Source organism: Moschus berezovskii, chromosome 8 (genome assembly GCF_049115385.1).
Source record: "Moschus berezovskii isolate FMDL1 chromosome 8, NW_MosBer_1.0, whole genome shotgun sequence".
In the NCBI taxonomy this organism is placed as follows: domain Eukaryota; kingdom Metazoa; phylum Chordata; class Mammalia; order Artiodactyla; family Moschidae; genus Moschus; species Moschus berezovskii.
Window position 1 is genome coordinate 42,605,150 of NC_142467.1, and position 18,630 is coordinate 42,623,779.

The following is an 18,630-nucleotide window of genomic DNA, read 5'->3' on the forward strand; positions in this document are numbered from 1 at the left end:
ACAAAAGACTGATACCCTAATTTTGAATAGAGTTTGGGAGAAAGAGGATAAAGATAAATCTTTATGTTTGACATTTTGCAGTAGAATAATGATGTGTAATACTGTTGGATAAGAGGGTCTGAGTGCAAGGGACAGGGTGTTGCCAGGATCTAGATACCAACTGAGTATTATCACCTGGATGATATCCCACTAAGAACAGAGAACTCAGTCCCAGGGCAATTCAAATGATCAAGTGTGCCAAATGCTGTTGAGAGTAGACTAAGATGAGGACAAAGAATGCCCACTGGAGGTCATAGTTTATGTCACATTGGTCTCAATGAAGGGAGAAAAGCCTGACTGGGGTACGCTCAAAAGTGAACAGACTTCTTCAACAAATTAATTGATTGTGGGTGGGGAAGACTGAGGTAGCGAAACTTAACTATAAATTAAAAGATGATTAATAGATACATCCAGTATCAGACTGACTGATTCAGCAAGTTACAAAGGGGTGGACTTTACTGGATCCTCAGATAATTGTCCAAATACTGACTTGATTCTGACGATATTAAATAGTTGTTGGTCAGTCGCTCAGTCGTGTCTGACTCTTTGCGACCTCATGGACTGCAACACTCCAGGCCTTCCTGTCCTTCACCAACTCCAGGAGCTTGCTCAAACTCATGTCCTTTGAGTCGGTGATGTCATGCAACCATCTCCTCTGTTTACCCCTTCTCCTCCTGCCTTCAATCTTTCCCAGCATCAGGCTTTTCTTCCAATGAGTCAGTTCTTCACATCAGGTGGCCAAAGTATTGGAGCTCCAGCTTCAGCATTGGTCCTTCCAGTGAATATTCAGGAAAACAGAAAAAGCAAAGAGTAGCTGCTTTTATTGGGAAGACACATCCTCCGCGACCCCAAACCCTGTGGCTGCTGCCGAATCACGGAAGGGTGGGAAGTGCCAGAGGGAAGGTAGGGGGAGAGGGGTGGCTGGGGAGGGGGAGTATGCGCCGGCGAAACGGTGAGCCAACCGTCACAGAGGCGGGCCTAGAGCCTCGGTTAAAGGACAGCTCTTCCCAGCCAATCAAAGGACAGCATCAGTGGCTTCTTCCTGGAAGTGGAGGCCGGAAGTTGGATTTCGGCTTGAGGCGGAGAAGGCGGCTGCTAGTGTAAGCCCAGAGCTGAAGTAAGTGGGCGGCGACGGCTTGGGCCTCAATTCCTTGTACATTTCTTTTTCCGGACCCCGCGGCTTCCTTTGGGAGGGCTGGGAGTCCCGGGAGGCCTGGTGCTGAGTGCGTGCGGCCGCCTTCCTCTCCGGCGTCCCTCAGAGAGCGCGACCTTCCCCGCTGCTCGCCGAGCCGGGGTCAGGAGTGGGTGGGGTGGGAAGGTACCCTCTGCGCGATGGGCTCTAGGCTTCCTCCGATGGGGAGGCCGAGCCGGGCCGGAGGTTGGCACACCTGAGTTCTAGACCCGCGCCGCTCGTTTGCCGAGCTGTGTGGCCTCGCCACGTCTTCTGGCCTCTCTCCGACCTTGTCCCTAACCAGTCTCGTCCTTCTTCCTCAGGGAGCACTCCTGAAATCAAAAGCTATAGTGGGAGACGGGGAAGTAGGTAGGTTCCACGCGTCATTTATTAGATCTTCTGGGGAGGTTTTAAAAACAACATTCCAGCAGCTCCATTAACAGTAGATAAACGAGTCGAACGTCTGGAGATAAGACCCTACAATACCTTTCTTTTTTTGGTTAAATCCGTCAAAACGGAACAAACACTAGAAGGTGGATCTTGAGTCTGATAATCAGCTATGATGCCTGGCGCGTGTCTTACGAAAAACCTCCGTTGCCTTTGACAAGTTTAGTCTGGAGAAGTGGTATAAATAAACATGATTTCTGTTGTAAGTTTCCTTTTGTACTGTCAGATGTTTCATTGTTTACTGATTTAAAGGAGCTTGTGCTGTGCAACCATAACAACCAAGGTTGAGAATTCCTGCTATGCCATTTCCTGGCCCTTTGATCTGGTTGCAGACACTTCTGCTTGGTGAAACAGACTTGGGACCCTCATCTCTAAAATGAAATTGATAGTAGTACTTAACTCATAGAATTAGTTTGAAGCTTAAGTAAAAGAGGATATAAAACAATGATACCTGTCACTTAGCTGCCCTTTGGAGGGTTGGTAGTTTAAGCAGAGGATTACACAAGGTTCTGGGAAGCACAAAACAGGAATTCCAATCTGAAAAGGCTTGAAGGGGTGAAACCTAGGCTATATGAAATTTATTTTGAAGTACCAGATAATTGCTAATTCTCCGATTTTGGTAATTATGTGGTTATAAGAGGACATTCTTATTTGGGAGATACCCACTGAAGTATTTTAGATAAAGAGATGAGAGACCAATAAGGCAAATGAGGGAAAATGTTAACATTTGGAGAATCTGAAGAATATGGAGTATTAGTCATAAGCTGAAAAGTCTGAATTTTTGAAAGTTTTAAAACATTGGTTATAACTATTTGCAACTATCATTAGGGTGTTGTAAATAAATGAGGCAGTACACAGTATTTATAACCCTCCATTCCATGTACTTTCACCCCTTTTTTCTTAGTGGCCATATTGTGTATATATAGACATTTTATCCCAGCTCTCATATGGGTGAAGGTATGGATGAAAGTATGGATTATTTCCAGCTTTTCCTGCTCTTTTCAAACAGTACTGCATTAAATATCTTGATACACAGATTTGTGTACTTGTACCAGTATTTTTGTAGGATAAATTTCTAGAAATAGAATTGTTGGGTCACCAGTCAGTCCTAAAGGAAATCAACACTAAATATTCATTGCAAGGACTGATGCTGAAGCTCCAATACTTTGGCTACCTGATGCAAAGAGCTGACTTATTGGAAAAGACCCTGATCCTGGGAAAGATTGAGGGCAAGAAGAGGAGAAGGGGGTGACAGAAGATGAGATGATTAGATAGCATCACTGATTCAATGGAAATTAATTTGAGCAAACTCCAGGAGATAGTGAAGGACAGGGAGGCCTGAGGTGCTGGAGTTCATGGGGTGGCAAAGAGCTGGACACAATTTAGTGACTGAACAACAACAACAGTGTTGTCAATCAGCTATACTCCAATATAAAATAAAATAATAAAAAGGATTGTTGGTTCAAAGACTATCAGCATTACAATGTTTGATACTGTCACATTAAATTCCAGGTAAGCATATTTGTTTCCTTTCCTATCAGCTGTGTATGAGAATTCCCTATATTCTCTTGGTGATACTGGCTTGCCACCTTAGAGTGTTATTATAGTGGCTGTGATGGTGTTTTGTGGGACCTCAGGGGAATGGATGTTTTCCACTGCAGAAGACTTCCCTGCAGGGCCAGAGTAGCTAAGAGCTTGCTTGTAAAATTGGCATGACCACTCTGAAGAAGCTGAAAGGTAGAGTGTGATCTGTGCTGGAATCCAGCACCTGCTGCATGGAAAGTGTTCTGTTTGTTAAGTGATGGAATATTTGAAATCTTGATAGTCTTAGATGGATAGGATCCTTTTTTAAAATTTATTTTTAATTGAAGGATAATTGCTTAATTGGCAACTGTGAATCAGCCATAAGTATATATATGTCTCCTTTCCCTTGAACCTTCCCCCCAACCCCCACCTCATCTCACACTTCTAGGTTGTCACAGAGTACCAGATTTGAGCTCCCCATGTTATACAGCAACTTCTCATTAGCTATTTTACATGTATGTGGGGATTTTTTGCTTTTTTTTTCTTAATTGGAAGATAATTGCTTTCCAATATTGTGTTGACCTCTGCCATATATCAACATGAATCAGCCATAGGTATACATAAGTCCCCTCCCTCCTGAACTCCCCTTCCATCTTCCACCCCATCCCACCCCTGTAAGTTGTCACTAGGTTGAGCTCCCTGTGTCACACAGTAGGTTCCCACTTACTATCTGTATGGTACATTTACATATTGTAATGTACATGTTTCCATGCTGTTATCTCAGTTTGTCCCTCCCTGTCCTTCCCCCACTGTGTCCACAAGTCTGATCTCTATGCCTGTGTCTCCATTGCTGCCCTGCAAACAGGTTCGTCAGTACCATCTTTCTAGATTCCATATGCATGCATTAATATACAATATTTGACTTTCTGACTGGAAAAGCCTCTGATGCTGGGAAAGATTGGGGGCGGGAGGAGAAGGGGACGACGGAGAATGAGATGGCTGGATGGCATCACCGACTCTGTGGACATGAGTTTGGGTGTACTCCGGGAATTGGTGATGAACAGGGAGGCCTGGCGTGCTGTGATTCATGGGGTTGCGGAGAGTCGGACACGACTGAGCGACTGAACTGAACTGAACTGAACTGACTTCACTGTATAATAGGCTCTAGGTTCATCCATCTCATTAGAACTGACTCATATGCATTCCTTTTTTAGCTGAGTAATATTCGATTGTGTATTTGTACCACACCTTCCTTATCCAGTCATCTGTCAATGGACATCTAGGTTGTTTCAATGTCCTAGCTATTGTAAAAAGTGCTGCAGTGAACATTGGGGTACTTGTGTCTCTTTCAGTTGTGGGTTTCTCAGGATATATGCCCAGTGGTGGGATTGTTGGGTCATATGGCAGTTCTGCTGCTAGTTTTTTTAAGGAATTTTTTTAAAGAATCATACTGTTCTGTGTAGTGTCTGTATCAGTTTGCATTCTCACCAACAGTGCAGGAGGGTTCCCTTTTCTTCACAGGCTTTCCAGCATTTATTGTTCATCAATTTTTAAATGATGGCCGTTCTAATTGGTATGAGGTGATACCTCATTATAGTTTTGATTTGCATTTCTAATAATGAGTGATGTTGAGCATTTTTTTATGTGTTTGTTGGCCATCTGTGTGTCTTCTTTGGAGAAATGTCTGTTTAGGTCTTCTGCCCACTCTTTGGGTTGTTTGTTTTTCTGGTGTTGAGCAGTATGCTGCTGCTGCTGCTAAGTCACTTCAGTCGTGTCCGACTCTGTGTGACCCCATAGACGGCCTCCTACCAGGCTCCCCCGTCCCCGGGATTCTCCAGGCAGGAACACTGGAGTGGGTTACCATTTCCTTCTCCAATGCATGAAAGTGAAAAGTGAAAATGAAGTTGCTCAGTTGTGTCCGGATCTTAGCGACCTCATGGACTGCATGAGCTGCTTGTATAGTTTGGAAATTAATCCTTTGCCAGTTGTTTCATTTGAATTATTTTCTCCCATTCTGAGGGTTGTCTTTTCACCTTTGTTTCACCTAGTTTCCTTTGTTATGCAAAAGCTTTTAAGTTTAATAAGGTCCCATTTGTTTACTTTTTAAAAAATTTTCATTACTCTAGGAGGTGGGTCAAAGAGGATCTTGCTGTAATTCAAGTCAGTGTTTTGCCTATGTTTCACTCTAATAGTTTTACAGTTTCTGACTTTATGTGTAGGTCTTTAATCCATTTTGAGTTTATTTTTGTGTATGGTATTAGGAAGTGTTCTAACTTCATTCTTTTACATGTAGCTAACTGTCCGGTTTCCCCAGCACCACCTATTGAAGAGGCTGTCTTTTCTCTTATGTATTCTTGCCTCTTTTGTCAAAGATAAGGTGCCAAATAGGTGCGAGGGTTTATCTCTGAGCATTTTTTTCTTGTTTCTTTGATCTGTATTTCTGTTTTTGTGCCAGTACCATACTGTTGAGTACTATAGCTTTGTGGTATAGTTTGAATTCAGGAGGGTTGATTCCTCCAACTCCATTTTTTTTTTTTTTGTCAGGATTGCTCTGGCTATTCAGGGTCTTTTGTGTTTCCATACACAAACTGTAAAATTTTTTGTTCTGGTTCTGTGAAAAATTTTGGTAATTTGATAGGGATTGTGTTGAATCTGTAGATTGCTTTGGGTAATATAGTCATGTTCACAATATTGATTCTTCCAATCAAAGAACATGATATATCTCTCCATCTGTTTGTGTCATCTTCAATTTCTTTTGTCACTGTCTTATAGTTTTCTGTATACAGGTCTTTTAGTCTGCAAAGGTAGGTTTATTCCTAGATATTTTACTCTTTTTATTGCAGTGGTGATTGGGGATTGTTTCAAAAAGGATTCTTTTAAAAATTTGCTTTTAGCAGTGTATTATTCTGAATATTTTCCTGCCTTTATTCAGCATCTTCATTTTCTTCATCTTTTGCCTATTTTTCTATTATTTTTTTTAAGATACAGGTTAAAAACTCAGTGGATCCTTATTGAGGATTTAGTGTCTTCTAGCCATTGCTTCAGTTGCTGGTAGAATTGTGAATAAAAGGCAATATGAAGTCATGGTGCTTTTCTTCTCATAGGGATGGAATCAGAAAATACATTTTAAAAAAACATAATTAAATTTCTAGTATTTACCCCTGTTAGCTTGCAAGCACTCTTCTTCCAGAAAAATAGGATTATCTTTTAATTTTGTTTCGATGTATTTTCCCGTATGGAATTTTTAGATTGATTTTTGTAGTCAGATATGTTGGTCTTTTGTAGTACCCTTAAAACGTATAGTTATTTTTTGTCTGTTTTCCTTGATAGATTGTAAGGAACACTAGGATGGAGGCAGTTTTCTTATTTATCTTTGAAAGATAGTATGATGTAGTGTTTGAGATCTTTTGGCTCTGGCTACTTCCTTTACACAAATGGATCAACCTTTCTGAACCACAGTGATCTCATCCTTGAAATGGAAAGCTTACCTTTCTTTTCTCAGATTTCTCACAACCGTGAGAGAAGTTTAGAACAGTCCCTGGCACTCAGGTATTACCTGTCATCATAATCATTATTGTCATATATTAGAAAAACATTAAATACTTGAAGGAGTAAATACACGTTAAAGATGTTTGTCAAATTCCCTTTGACTTGAAGCTCTTGTGAAATTAATGGAGCTACCAACAAATACTTATGAAGCTTATGTGCATGATTTTGAACCCAGTGAGAACTGTGATAGTCATAGTCCTTCCCTTTGTAGAGTTTATAGTCTGGTTGGGGACACAAGTCAGATACTGATGAAGAGAATAAAAGGGGGAAGACAGGGTCTGCTTTTGATGAATAATCAGAGAAGTTATATCTTTCAGTTCAGTTCAGTTCAGTCGCTCAGTCGTGTCCGACTCTTTGCAACCCTGTGAATCACAGCACGCCAGGCCTCCCTGTCCATCACCAACTCCCGGAGTTCACTCAGACTCACGTCCATAGAGTCGGTGATGCCATCCAGCCATCTCATTCTCTGTCTTCCCCGTCTCCTCCCACCCCCAATCCCTCCCAGCATCAGACTCTTTTCCAGTGAGTCAACTCATCGCACGAGGTGGCCAAAGTATTGGAGTTTCAGCTTTAGCATCAGTCCTTCCAATGAACACCCAGGATTGATCTCCTCTAGAATGGACTGGTTGGGTCTCCTTGCAGTCCAAGGGACTCTCAAGAGTCTTCTCCAGCACCACAGTTCAAAAGCATCAATTCTTCAGCAATCAGCTTTCTTCATAGTCCAACTCTCATGGGAAAAACCATAGCCTTGACTAGACGGACCTTGGTTGGCAAAGTAATGTCTCTGTTTTTCAATATGTCATCCAGGTTGGTCATTGTTTCCTTCCAAGGAGTAAGCATCTTTTAATTTCATGGCTGCAGTCACCATCTGCAGTGATTTTGGAGCCCAAAAAAATAAAGTCTGACACTGTTTCCACTGTTTCCCCATCTATTAGCCATGAAGTGATGGGACCAGATGCCATGATCTTCGTTTTCTGAATGTTGAGCTTCAAGCCAACCTTTTCACTTTCCTCTTTCACTTTCATCAAGAGGCCTTTGAGTTCCTCTTCACTTTCTGCCATAAGGGTGGTGTCATCTGTATATCTGAGGTTATTGATATTTCTCCCAGCAATCTTGATTCCAGCTTGTGCTTCTTCCAGCCCAGTGTTCCTCATGATGTACTCTGCATATAAGTTAAATAAGCAGGGTAACAATATACAACCTTGATGTACTCCTTTTCCTATAAGCTAGTGCCTGAAACAGGAAGAAAATCACATGAAAAGACCCAGAGGCAGAAGAGGTTGTTATAAATAATTGTATGAGAATACTTGAAGACAGTATTGCTAGGATATAAGTAAAAGGGAATGTGGTATGAGAATTAGACTGGCTATTATATAGATGAACTATAGTGGAAACAAAAAGATCTCTGCAAAGCCATTGTGTTCCAGATAAGAGGAAGTGGTGTCTTGGTCAGAACTGATGAATTTGAGATAGCAACAGTTTGGAATCAGCGTGCCTGTGTGCATGCTCGGTTGAGTCCAGCTCTTTTGCAATCCCATGAACTGCAGCCTGCCAGGTTCCACTGTCCATGAATTTTCCAGGCAACAATACTGGCGTGGGTTGCCATTTCCTACTTTAGGGGATCTCAGGACTTGGCAGTGATGGTGAGGAGAGGAGGTTGGTAAAAAAGGAGCATTGAGATAAACTTTAGGTTTCTGGCTTGGAATACTAGGTGGAAAATGGGGACATTTTACTGAGCTAGGAAAGATTAGAAGCTTTAGAAGCTATGAGAGGAGCAGATTTAGAGGGTATGTATTGTAGATGGAATCAATTTTTTTTTTTTAAGTTTGAATGCCCTATGAAGTATCCACAGAGAGCCCAGAGGCAGTTTGGACTGGAGATCAAAACTCATGAATCAAGAGAAAGACAAATATTATATGATATCACTTATATGTGAAATCTAAAAATAATACAAATGAATATATAAACAAAATAGAAACAGACTCACAGACATAGAAAACAAACTTTTGGTTGCCAAAGGGGAGAGGGAGAAAGAGGGGTAAATTAGGAGTATGAGATTAACAAAGTCTTATACGTACAATAAATAAGCAGGAAGGATTTGGTGTACAGCACAGCAAATTATATTTATCATCTTGTAATAACATATAATGGAATGCAATCTGAAAAAAAAATTGAATAAGTTTGCTGTATACTTGAACCTAACACAATATTGTAAATCAAGTATACTTCAGTTTAAATAAAAAACCCAAGACTCAAATACAGACCAAGATTTCTCCATTTTGGCACAATATATTGACACTTTGGATGGGATAATTCTTTGTAGTGGGGGACTGCCTGGTGCATTATATGTTTCCAGCATTCCCAGCCTCTACCCATTAGAAGCCGGTAACACCCCTTTTCCAAGTTGTGGCAACTAAGTGTCTCCAGACCTTGCTATATGCCTTCTGGTTGGAGCTGACTGTGGCTCAGATTGCCAAATTCAGACTGAAATTGAAGAAAGTGAGGAAAACCTCTAGAGCATTCAGGTATGACCTAAATCAAATCCCTTATGATTGTACAGTGGAAGTGAGAAATAGATTTAAGGGACAAGATCTGATAGAATTCCTGATGAACTATGGATGGAGATTCGTGACATTACAGGAGACAGCAATCAAGACCATCCCCAATAAAAATGCAAAAAAGCAAAATGGCTGTCTGAGGAGGCCTTACAAATAGCTGTGAAAAGAAGAAAAGCGAAAAGCAAAGGAGAAAAGGAAAGATATACCCATTTGAATGCAGAGTTCCAAAGAATAGCTAGGAGAGAGAAGAAAGCCTTCCTCAGTGATCAATGCAAAGAAATAGAGGAAAACAATAGAATGGGAAAGACTAGAGATCTCTTCAAGAAAATTAGAGATACCAAGGGAACATTTCATGCTAAGATGGGCTCCATAAAGGACAGAAATGGTATGGACCTAACAGAAGCAGAAGATATTAAGAAGAGGTGGCAAGAATACACAGAAGAACTGTACAAAAAAGATCTTCATGACCCAGATATCATGATGGTGTGATCCCTCACCTAGAGTCAGACATCCTGGAATGTGAAGCCTAGTGGGCCTTAGTTAGCATCACTACGAACAAAACTAGTGGAGGTGATGGAATTCCAGTTGAGCTATTTCAAATGCTGAAAGATGATGCTGTGAAAGTGCTGCACTCAATATGTCAGCAAATTTGGAAAACTCAGGAGTGGCTACAGGACTGGAAAAGGTCAGATTTCATGGCAATCCCAAAGAAAGGCAATGCCAAAGAATGCTCAAACTACTGCACAGTTCCACTCATCTCACACACTATTAAAGTAATGCTCAAAATTCTCCGAGCCAGGCTTCAGCAATACGTGAACCGTGAACTTCCAGGTGTTCAAGCTGGTTTTAGAAAAGGCAGAGGAACCGGAGATCAAATTGCCAACATCCGCTGGATCATCGAAAAAGCCAGAGAGTTCCAGAGAAACATCTATTTCTGCTTTATTGACTATGCCAAAGCCTTTGACTGTGTGGATCACAACAAACTGTGGAAAATTCTGAAAGAGATGGGAATCCCAGACCACCTGACCTGCCTCTTGAGAAACCTGTATGCAGGTCAGGAAGCAACAGTTAGAACGGGACATGGAACAACAGACTGGTTCCAAATAGGAAAAAGAGTACGTCAAGGCTGTATATTGTCATCCTGCTTATTGAACTTCTATGCAGAGTACATCAAAAGGAACGCTGGGCTGGAGGAAGCACAAGCTGGAATCAAGATTGCTGGGAGAAATATCAATAACCTCAGATATGCAGATGACACCCCCCTTATGGCAGAAAGTGAAGAAGAACTAAAGAACTTCTTGATGAAGGTGAAAGAGGAGAGTGAAAATGTTGGCTTGAAGCTCAACATTCAGAAAACTAAGATCATGGCATCTGGTCCCATCACTTCATGGGAAATAGATGGGGAAACAGTTGAAACAGTGACTGACTTTATTTTTCTGGGCTCCAGAATCACTGCAGGTGGTGATTGAAGCCATGAAATTAAAACACACTTACTCTTTGGAAGGAAAGTTATAACCAACCTAGACAGCATATTAAAAAGCAGAAACATTACTTTGCCAACCAAGGTCCTTCTAGTCAAGGCTATGGTTTTTCCAGTGGTCATGTATGGATGTGAGAGTTGGACTGTAAAGAAATCTGAGCGCCGAAGAATTGATGCTTTTGAACTGTGGTGTTGGACAAGACTCTTGAGAGTCCCTTGGACAGAAAGGAGATCCAATCAGTCCATCCTAAAGGAGATTGGTCCCGGGTGTTCATTGGAAGGACTGATGTTGAAGCTGAAGCTAATACTTTGGCCACCTGATGTGAAGAGTTGACTCATTTGAAAAGACCCTGATGCTGGGAAGGATTGAGGGCAGGAGCAGAAGGGGACGCAGAGGATGAGGTGGTTGGATGGCATCACCAACTCAGTGGACTTGGTGGACTCCGGGAGTTGGTGATGGACAGGGAGGCCTGGCGTGCTGCAGTTCATGGAGTTGCAGAGTCGGACATGACTGAGTGACTAAACTGAACTATCTGGCAAAAATCACACCTGGTTGAGAACCACTGATAGAAGTGCTAATGAAAGCTATGCAGTTGACTGAGGTCATCCCAGGAAGAACATAAAACAGAGGCCTAAAACTGGTGGCCCACAGACCACAGAGGTTTTAGAGATAAATTCTTTTTGACGTCACAGTACTTGACTGTTTCTAGAATTAATTGCTAGTATTTTTCAAAACTGAGAAATTCCCTGTAAAAATCTGGAGTTTTCCTTCCTTTATTGAAAAATCAAGAATAAGGTGCAATGAATCTTAATTCCTGAGTGAATGCTGGTGGCTGGAGGCTTTGAGGTCTGGCTTGGAGATGCTGTGTTCTCTCTGATCCCTGCCCCTGCATGTGTAAGTCTTTATGTTCCCTGCCTTTTCCCTTTGGCCTTTGAGTTTTTGACTCTATAGGGCACTCCTCTGATGCATGCCAACATTAAAATTTGGATAGAGAAGAGGGGGCAGTAAAGGAGACCGAGAGGGAGCCTCCAGTAAGGTATGAGGGAAACATAAATGTAAGATCACAGACTCTGAGGGAGAAGGGGACCTGGTTGCAAAGGAAGAAAATGCTGCTGAGAGATTAAGATCACTTTAGAAAAATGTCCATTGAATTTGGTCATGTGGTGATTGTTGATGACTTTGATGAGTATTTGTGGAGGAAGGAGGTTGATTCCAGATTGGATAGTGATAAAAATGGATAAACGGAAAGTTAGTAGAGCAGTGAAGTGTAGCTTGATATAGTTGAGTAACTCATCATGCCCATGGCCACTGCCATATTGACTCTCTGTAGTATCCAGTTCACCACTGTAGGTTGGCAGAAACTCAGGACTGCCCCACAGCTGCCCTTAGTACCTCAGAAATTCCAAGTATGAATCTGCCTCTAGTATATTACTTGCTATCTCTGATGTTGGATTGTATAATTAAATCTTGAAAATCTGGTAAGATCAGTCTAAATGAGCACTCAGAATCTTCTCATTTTATGATATACCTAAGCTTAAAATCCGGAGAAGGCAATGGCAAGCCACTCCAGTACTCTTGCCTGGAAAATCCCATGGATGGAGGAGCCTGGTAGGCTGCAGTCCGTGGGGTCGCTAAGGGTTGGACACGACTGAGCGACTTCACATTCACTTTTCACTTTCACACATTGGAGTAGGAAATGGCAACCCACTCCAGTGTTCTTGCCTGGAGAATCCAAGGGACGGGGGAGCCTGGTGGACTTCCGTCTATGGGGTCACACAGAGTTGGACACGACTGAAGTGATTTAGCAGCAGCAGCAGCAAGCTTAAAATGGAATAGCTAGAGGTTATTGTGGCTATTGAAGATATATTTGAGTTTGAAACTTCTGTAGCGGATGTAGAAAAGTTAGTGAATCTATAAAAAAATTGTGAAGTATATTGTAGAAAAAAAGGAAGTGGAATCGCAGAAGCTCAGATGGTGTGAGTTTGTTTAGACTGGAGCAGTGTTAATTTTGTCAGCGTTCCTTAGAATTACAGGTGTTTGCTTTTGGAAATCAATTTGTAATATAAAACAGAAGTGATTATAACATGAGATGGGGAGACAGCATGTGTAGTTTGACTGCAGAGAGGATAGAGAAATGAGGCATAACTGGTGAGGGGTGTGGAATCCAGACTGTTTCACTTATAGATGAAAATATAGTTGACCCATGAACAACTGGGAGATTAGGGATGCCCAGCCTTTGCACAGTTGAAAATCCAAGTATAACTTAGAATTGACCTTTTGTATCTGCTGTTCCTTCATATTTGTGCTTCTGCATCTGAGGATTTAACCAAACATGGATCTTGTTTTTAGTTATTTACTAAGTCATGTCTGACTCTTGCAACTCCATGGACTAGCCCGCCAGGCTCCTCTGGGTTTTCCCTGGCAAGAATACTGGAGTGGGTTGCCATTTCCCTCCCCAGAAGACCTTCCTGACCCAGGGATCAAGCCCACATCTCCTGCATTGGCAGGTGGATTCTTTATCACTGAGTCACAAGGGAAGCCCCATAAATCTTGTAGTACTCTAGTATTTACTATTGAAAAAAATCCACATATAAGTGGACCTTTGCAAGTTCAAACCTGTGTTGTCCAGTGATCAGCTGTATCTGTTCAGTCACTCAGTTGTGTCCGACTCTTTGCGACCCCATGGACTGCAGCACACCAGGCTTCCCAGTCCATCACCAACTCCCAGAGCTTACTCAAACTCATGTCTGATGCCACCCAACCATCTCATCCTCTGTCGTTCCCTTCTCCTTCCACCTTCAATCTTTCCCAGCATCAGGGTCTTTTCAAATGAGTCAGTTCTTCACATCAGGTGGCCAAATTATTAGAGTTTCAGCTTCAGCATCAGTCCTTCCAATGAATATTCAGGACTAATTTCCTTTAGGGTGGACTGGTTGGATCTCCTTGCAGTCCGAGGGACTCTCAAGAGTCCTGTCCAACACCACAGTTCAAAAGCATCAATTCTTCTGTGCTCAGCTTTCTTCATAGTCCAACTCTCACATCCATACATGACTACTGGAAAAACCATAGCTTTGAAGGTCAGCTATATACTACAGTAGTTTTTTGTGCCGATGAAAATGTTAAGTAGAGCTGGGAAAATACTTTAATGATTGAGTATATAATGCTAATTAGAAAAGGATAGCAGCTTTTCCCTGTTGTAAATGTCAGTTTTAGAGACTAGGAAGATCATTTTGTCACGCGCACCAAATGGCCATGGGAGAAAAGGGAAAATATTCTGTCATTAATCATTGAATGTGACAGGTTTGTTTTGTAGCTCCACTCTCAATCTTTGGTTTATTTGTGTGTGTGTTTGTTATGTTTTGTTTTCCTCTTATTTTTTGTTTGCTGGTTTATTTCTGTAGGTTCTCGATCTTCCACAATGGGTGAGCCACAACAAGTGAGTGCCCTCCCACCCCCTCCAATGCAGTACATCAAGGAGTATACAGATGAAAATATTCAGGAAGGCCTCGCTCCCAAGCCTCCACCTCCAATAAAGGACAGTTACATGATGTTTGGCAACCAGTTCCAGTGTGATGATCTTATCATCCGCCCTTTAGAAAGTCAGGGTATTGAACGACTTCATCCTATGCAGTTTGATCACAAGAAAGAACTGAGAAAACTCAATATGTCTATCCTTATTAATTTCTTAGACCTCTTAGATATCTTGATAAGGAGCCCTGGGAGTATAAAACGAGAAGAGAAGCTTGAAGATCTTAAGCTGCTTTTTGTACATGTACATCATCTCATAAATGAATACCGACCCCACCAAGCAAGAGAGACCTTGAGAGTCATGATGGAGGTGCAGAAACGTCAACGTCTTGAGACAGCCGAGAGGTTTCAGAAGCATCTTGAACGAGTCATTGAGATGATTCAGAATTGCTTGGCTTCTCTGCCTGATGATTTGCCTCATTCGGAAGCAGGGATGAGAGTAAAAACTGAACCAATGGACGCTGATGACAGCAACAATTGTACTGGACAGAATGAACAACAAAGAGAAAATTCAGGTCATAGGAGAGATCAGATTATAGAGAAAGATGCTGCCTTGTGTGTCCTGATTGACGAAATGAATGAAAGGCCGTGAAGGATGTTTCTTTTCCTTTCCCCTTCAGTGAATGGTATACACATTAGTTAGTTCACTTTTAGAGAGTCTCAAAAGAGATATAACTAGAAAGAAGTCTTGCAAGCAGCTTGATTCTCCAACTTTCTCAATTGTGAGAAGTCACAGCAGTAATTTCACCTTTTGGCAAGCATAGGTAAATGAGTATGCCTACATTAAGAGTGATCACCTTAAAAAGCAGAGTGCAGGTATTTGTGGAATATCCTTGTTTCCAGAGTTGCAGTGAATTTTGAAGGTATCTTCAGTGATAGCAGGTTTTCAACCCTGGAAAGTAGATTTGTCATTTACTTTAAGAATGATAAATAATAAAGGATATCAGACTTTATAAATGTGAAATTATGAAATCTTTGTTTCACTTAAAAACTTGCTTAATCTCTAAAAAAGAATAGTGTAACATGTTTCAAGAGAGGAACCCCAGAGTTATTAAACAGTTTCATTTTTTCTCTTGGCTGTTCTTGCAAACACTGTCTCAGCCTCTTACCCCTATCCTGGATGGGTCCTGGAACTTTTATCAGTCACTAAGAAGTCCTTTGATCACTTTTAGTTACATTCATTTTACTCATTAAAATGTCTATGTAAATTATCTGTACTACATTTCCTAGATTCAGACTTGATTAAGGCTGGAAGCCTGCCATGGAAAGGGGGTTTGGTGGCAGAGATCGCTGGATCTCCACCAGATATTCTTGCTCGCCTGAGACATGCTGCCTTGCCAGAAACTGCGGTTCTCCATTCCCTGTGCATCTCTGTGAGGCCATGTGACTGAGTTCTTAGCAGTGGAATATGATGTAAAAATCCAGGCCTGCCCCATAAAAGTTTCTTATATCACCCACCATTCTCTTTTCATCTGCTGGTTTGATGGTCACACCCAGGAAAACTTTGGAAGCCCCTTGAAGATGGCAAAAGTTTGGTCATTTTGGGTCCTTGAATGCCTGAAGACTAGGACCTCCTTTCATTTTAACTCCATCCTCCTCCCATCCCATCCCTCTCCTCACCCCTGCTGATTTAACTTCACCATGTGAATAAGAAGTCAACTTACTGTTGTTATTTTGTTGTTATTGTTGTTTTGAGCACTGAGATTTCATTTCTGCACTTTTTTTTTCTCCAGCCCCTCTTCCACTGAAATCTTGAGGGAGAGTCTGCCTTGTATCTGAGGGTTTGTACCAGTGATTCTCAAAGCATAGTGCTAGACTGGCAGCATTGGCATCACTTGGGGACTGGTTATGCAAATTATCAGATCCACCCCAGCCATGCTAAAGGGAATTCTAGAAGTGGGGCTCAACAAACTGTGTTAAAGAGCTCTCAGGTGATTCCCGTGCAGGCTCAAGCTCAAGAATCCCTGATAATGGTAAGGCCGTTTACCAAATAGACAGGCAAAGTCCGGTTTATAGTGGCCATGGGTCAGTTCTGTGTGAAATACTCATTTATCCTTTTCTTTAAAATTCTGGGACGTTTAGGCTGTTCCCAAGTAGATAGCCTGTTCTGCACACTCTCTTGGACTGGGCCTAAGCCGTGCCAGATGAAGGACAGAGGTTCTTGGCAAGTGGGGCCACTCTTCTCTTTCTATCTATGGGCCTCTTGCCTGTCTTAAAAAATATTTGGCTTCCCTAGTGGCTCAGTTGCTAAAGAATCTACCTGCAGTGCTGGGTTTGATCCTTGGGTCAGGAGGATCCCCTGGAGAAGGACATGGCAACCCACTCCAGTACTCTTGCCTGGAGAATTCCATGGACAGAGGAGCTGGGCAGGCTACAGTCCATGGGATCACAAAGAGTCAGACACGACTGTAACTTTCAAGTAGACAGCCTCTGTTAGGCAGATAGTTGGCAAGTCTCATTTTGTTTTTTCCTGATATGTGTTTGGTATTGACTTTTGGGCTCCATAGACTCCAAGAGATACAGTCTGGGCTCTATTAAGTTTCAATTGAAGGGGGAAGGAAACCCCCTCATCTCCCTGTGGCAGAATAAGGTAGACAAATGGACAGGGAGACCTGGCGTGCTGTGATTCATGGGGTCGCAAAGAGTCGGACACGACTGAGCGACTGAACTGAACATAACACTTCAGCAGCTCTCCAAAGGAATCTCCTTTGACCACAACCCTCTTATAACACTGAAGTACAAAACCAATTTTGCAAATCCTTGCATGGAAAAAACTAACTGAATCACATTATCACTATGACATCCTTAAGAGAGTCACAACATTATTTGTATATAATGTTTGTTGGAGAGAAAAAGTAAGAGATTAAAATTTCCATGTGAAATCTTAAATTCTGACTTTGAGGGTATATGATCTTGCAGATCTGTCAAGGTGGAACTTGACATAAACTAAAGAATTCTGATGTGAACTCCTGCTGTTGTAAAGGAATGAAAAAACACCAGTGGTCTGATAGTTGTTACAAATTTCAAAGTGTGTGTAAAGACTCTGTGAGGATTAAAATACATCTTTGCACACCTGATCATAATGAATATTCCTTATAGATTGATACCTTGAAGTGGAATATCTGAAGGTGTAACCAGGGCAACTCTAGATTACCAGTGTTGGGACCCAGACTACAAGGATTCTGGTTTCATTGTTCTGGAGTGGGGCCCTGAAATTGTTTTTAAGAAGTTTGTAGGTGACTGCTGTGCCATAGGATAAAGGATTGCATTGCTTAGTACTCTCTACTTGTACTACTTTGAGCAAAAGATGAATTTGTTGAAAGGATTATGAAATCCTTTTAAATTTATGAAATTAAGTATTTATGAAATCCCTAACATGATTATTGAAATCATGTGTTACATGATTGAGTGGTAAGTTAAACATCCAAACCATGAAGAGGACTTGGAGGTTCTTGAGGGCAACTGGGACTCAAACCTGGTCCAGAACCCTTTTGTCCCTCCTTTCTGACTTCTGTTAATTTTATTTTATACAAACCAGCTTCTTTGATGGTATGAGTGGGGAGCATGTGTGCTAACAGTTTCTGAGTGTTAAGTCTTTCTGTACTACTGTCTGGGAATTGTCTCCAGAAAAAAAAAAGGTAATTGACCAGCTGGGAGGGAGAAGTTAGGGGTGGCATTCCTGATTTCAGCTGGGCCATTTAGCTGGTGGGGGGCGGGGGGACGATTCTGTAAGAATATGACAGATCCCAACATGTTAACGTATGGAAGAGGGTGGTCAGCCCCTGTGTTTAAGTCCATTTATTTGCTCTATTCATTTAGTGGATATTGTGGCCCTCTTTATTCCTGATGCTGGTTTAGTTCCTGGGGGTATGAAGAGTGGGAGGAAAATGGAAGAAACAGGAACACAAATAGGTTAATTTTTGAAGGCATAAATTCTTGCATTAACCATTCAGCCATTATAACAAGAATCTTGCTTCCAATATATTTCTATTTCCTACTCAAAATGCCTTGTTCACATTATTTTCTTAAGTTGTTTCTGTGTTTGAAATTGTTAAGGGTTGTGGAAGACCATTTCAACTGTTCTGTGTTGTATGTGAGAGAAAAGACCTGTCCTGAGGTCACAGGAAACAGCAAGTACAAGTATCTTCTTGAGACAAAAGTTGGCATAATTTTGAGGGAGAAGTCTGTTAGGGCCACACCATAGGGAGGGAGGAGGTTGGAGCTAGAGAAGCAGATGGTGGCAGGTTACAGGACTTCGAAAGCCAAGGAAAGGAGTTTGTTCTATCCTAAATCTGTTGGGAAGTGTTGGGGAGAGGGGAATTTCCCCCTCTAC

The 18,630-nt window shown here is 41.7% G+C and overlaps 1 protein-coding gene across 2 annotated transcripts; it reads left to right on the forward strand.

Moving 5' to 3' along the window:
- The first annotated feature begins 1,070 nt into the window (after positions 1-1,070).
- MED7 (mediator complex subunit 7) lies at positions 1,071-15,254 on the forward strand. Of its 2 annotated transcripts, XM_088838540.1 has the most exons (3): positions 1,110-1,156; positions 1,534-1,579; positions 14,171-15,254. In XM_088838540.1, exon 3 carries the CDS (start codon positions 14,188-14,190, stop codon positions 14,887-14,889), a length of 702 nt encoding a protein of 233 aa, XP_088694666.1. In that variant the 5' UTR covers positions 1,110-1,156; positions 1,534-1,579; positions 14,171-14,187; the 3' UTR covers positions 14,890-15,254. The 2 variants fall into 2 exon arrangements, with proteins under 2 accessions (XP_055285705.1, XP_088694666.1); XM_055429730.2 differs by lacking the exon at positions 1,534-1,579 and having other exon boundaries at positions 1,071-1,156.
- The last annotated feature ends 3,376 nt before the right edge of the window (positions 15,255-18,630 follow it).

Coding starts and splice junctions, on each gene's coding strand:
- MED7 (XM_055429730.2), top strand. CDS start 14,188: ATGGGTGAGCCACAACAAGTGAGTGCCCTCCCACCCCCTCCAATGCAG.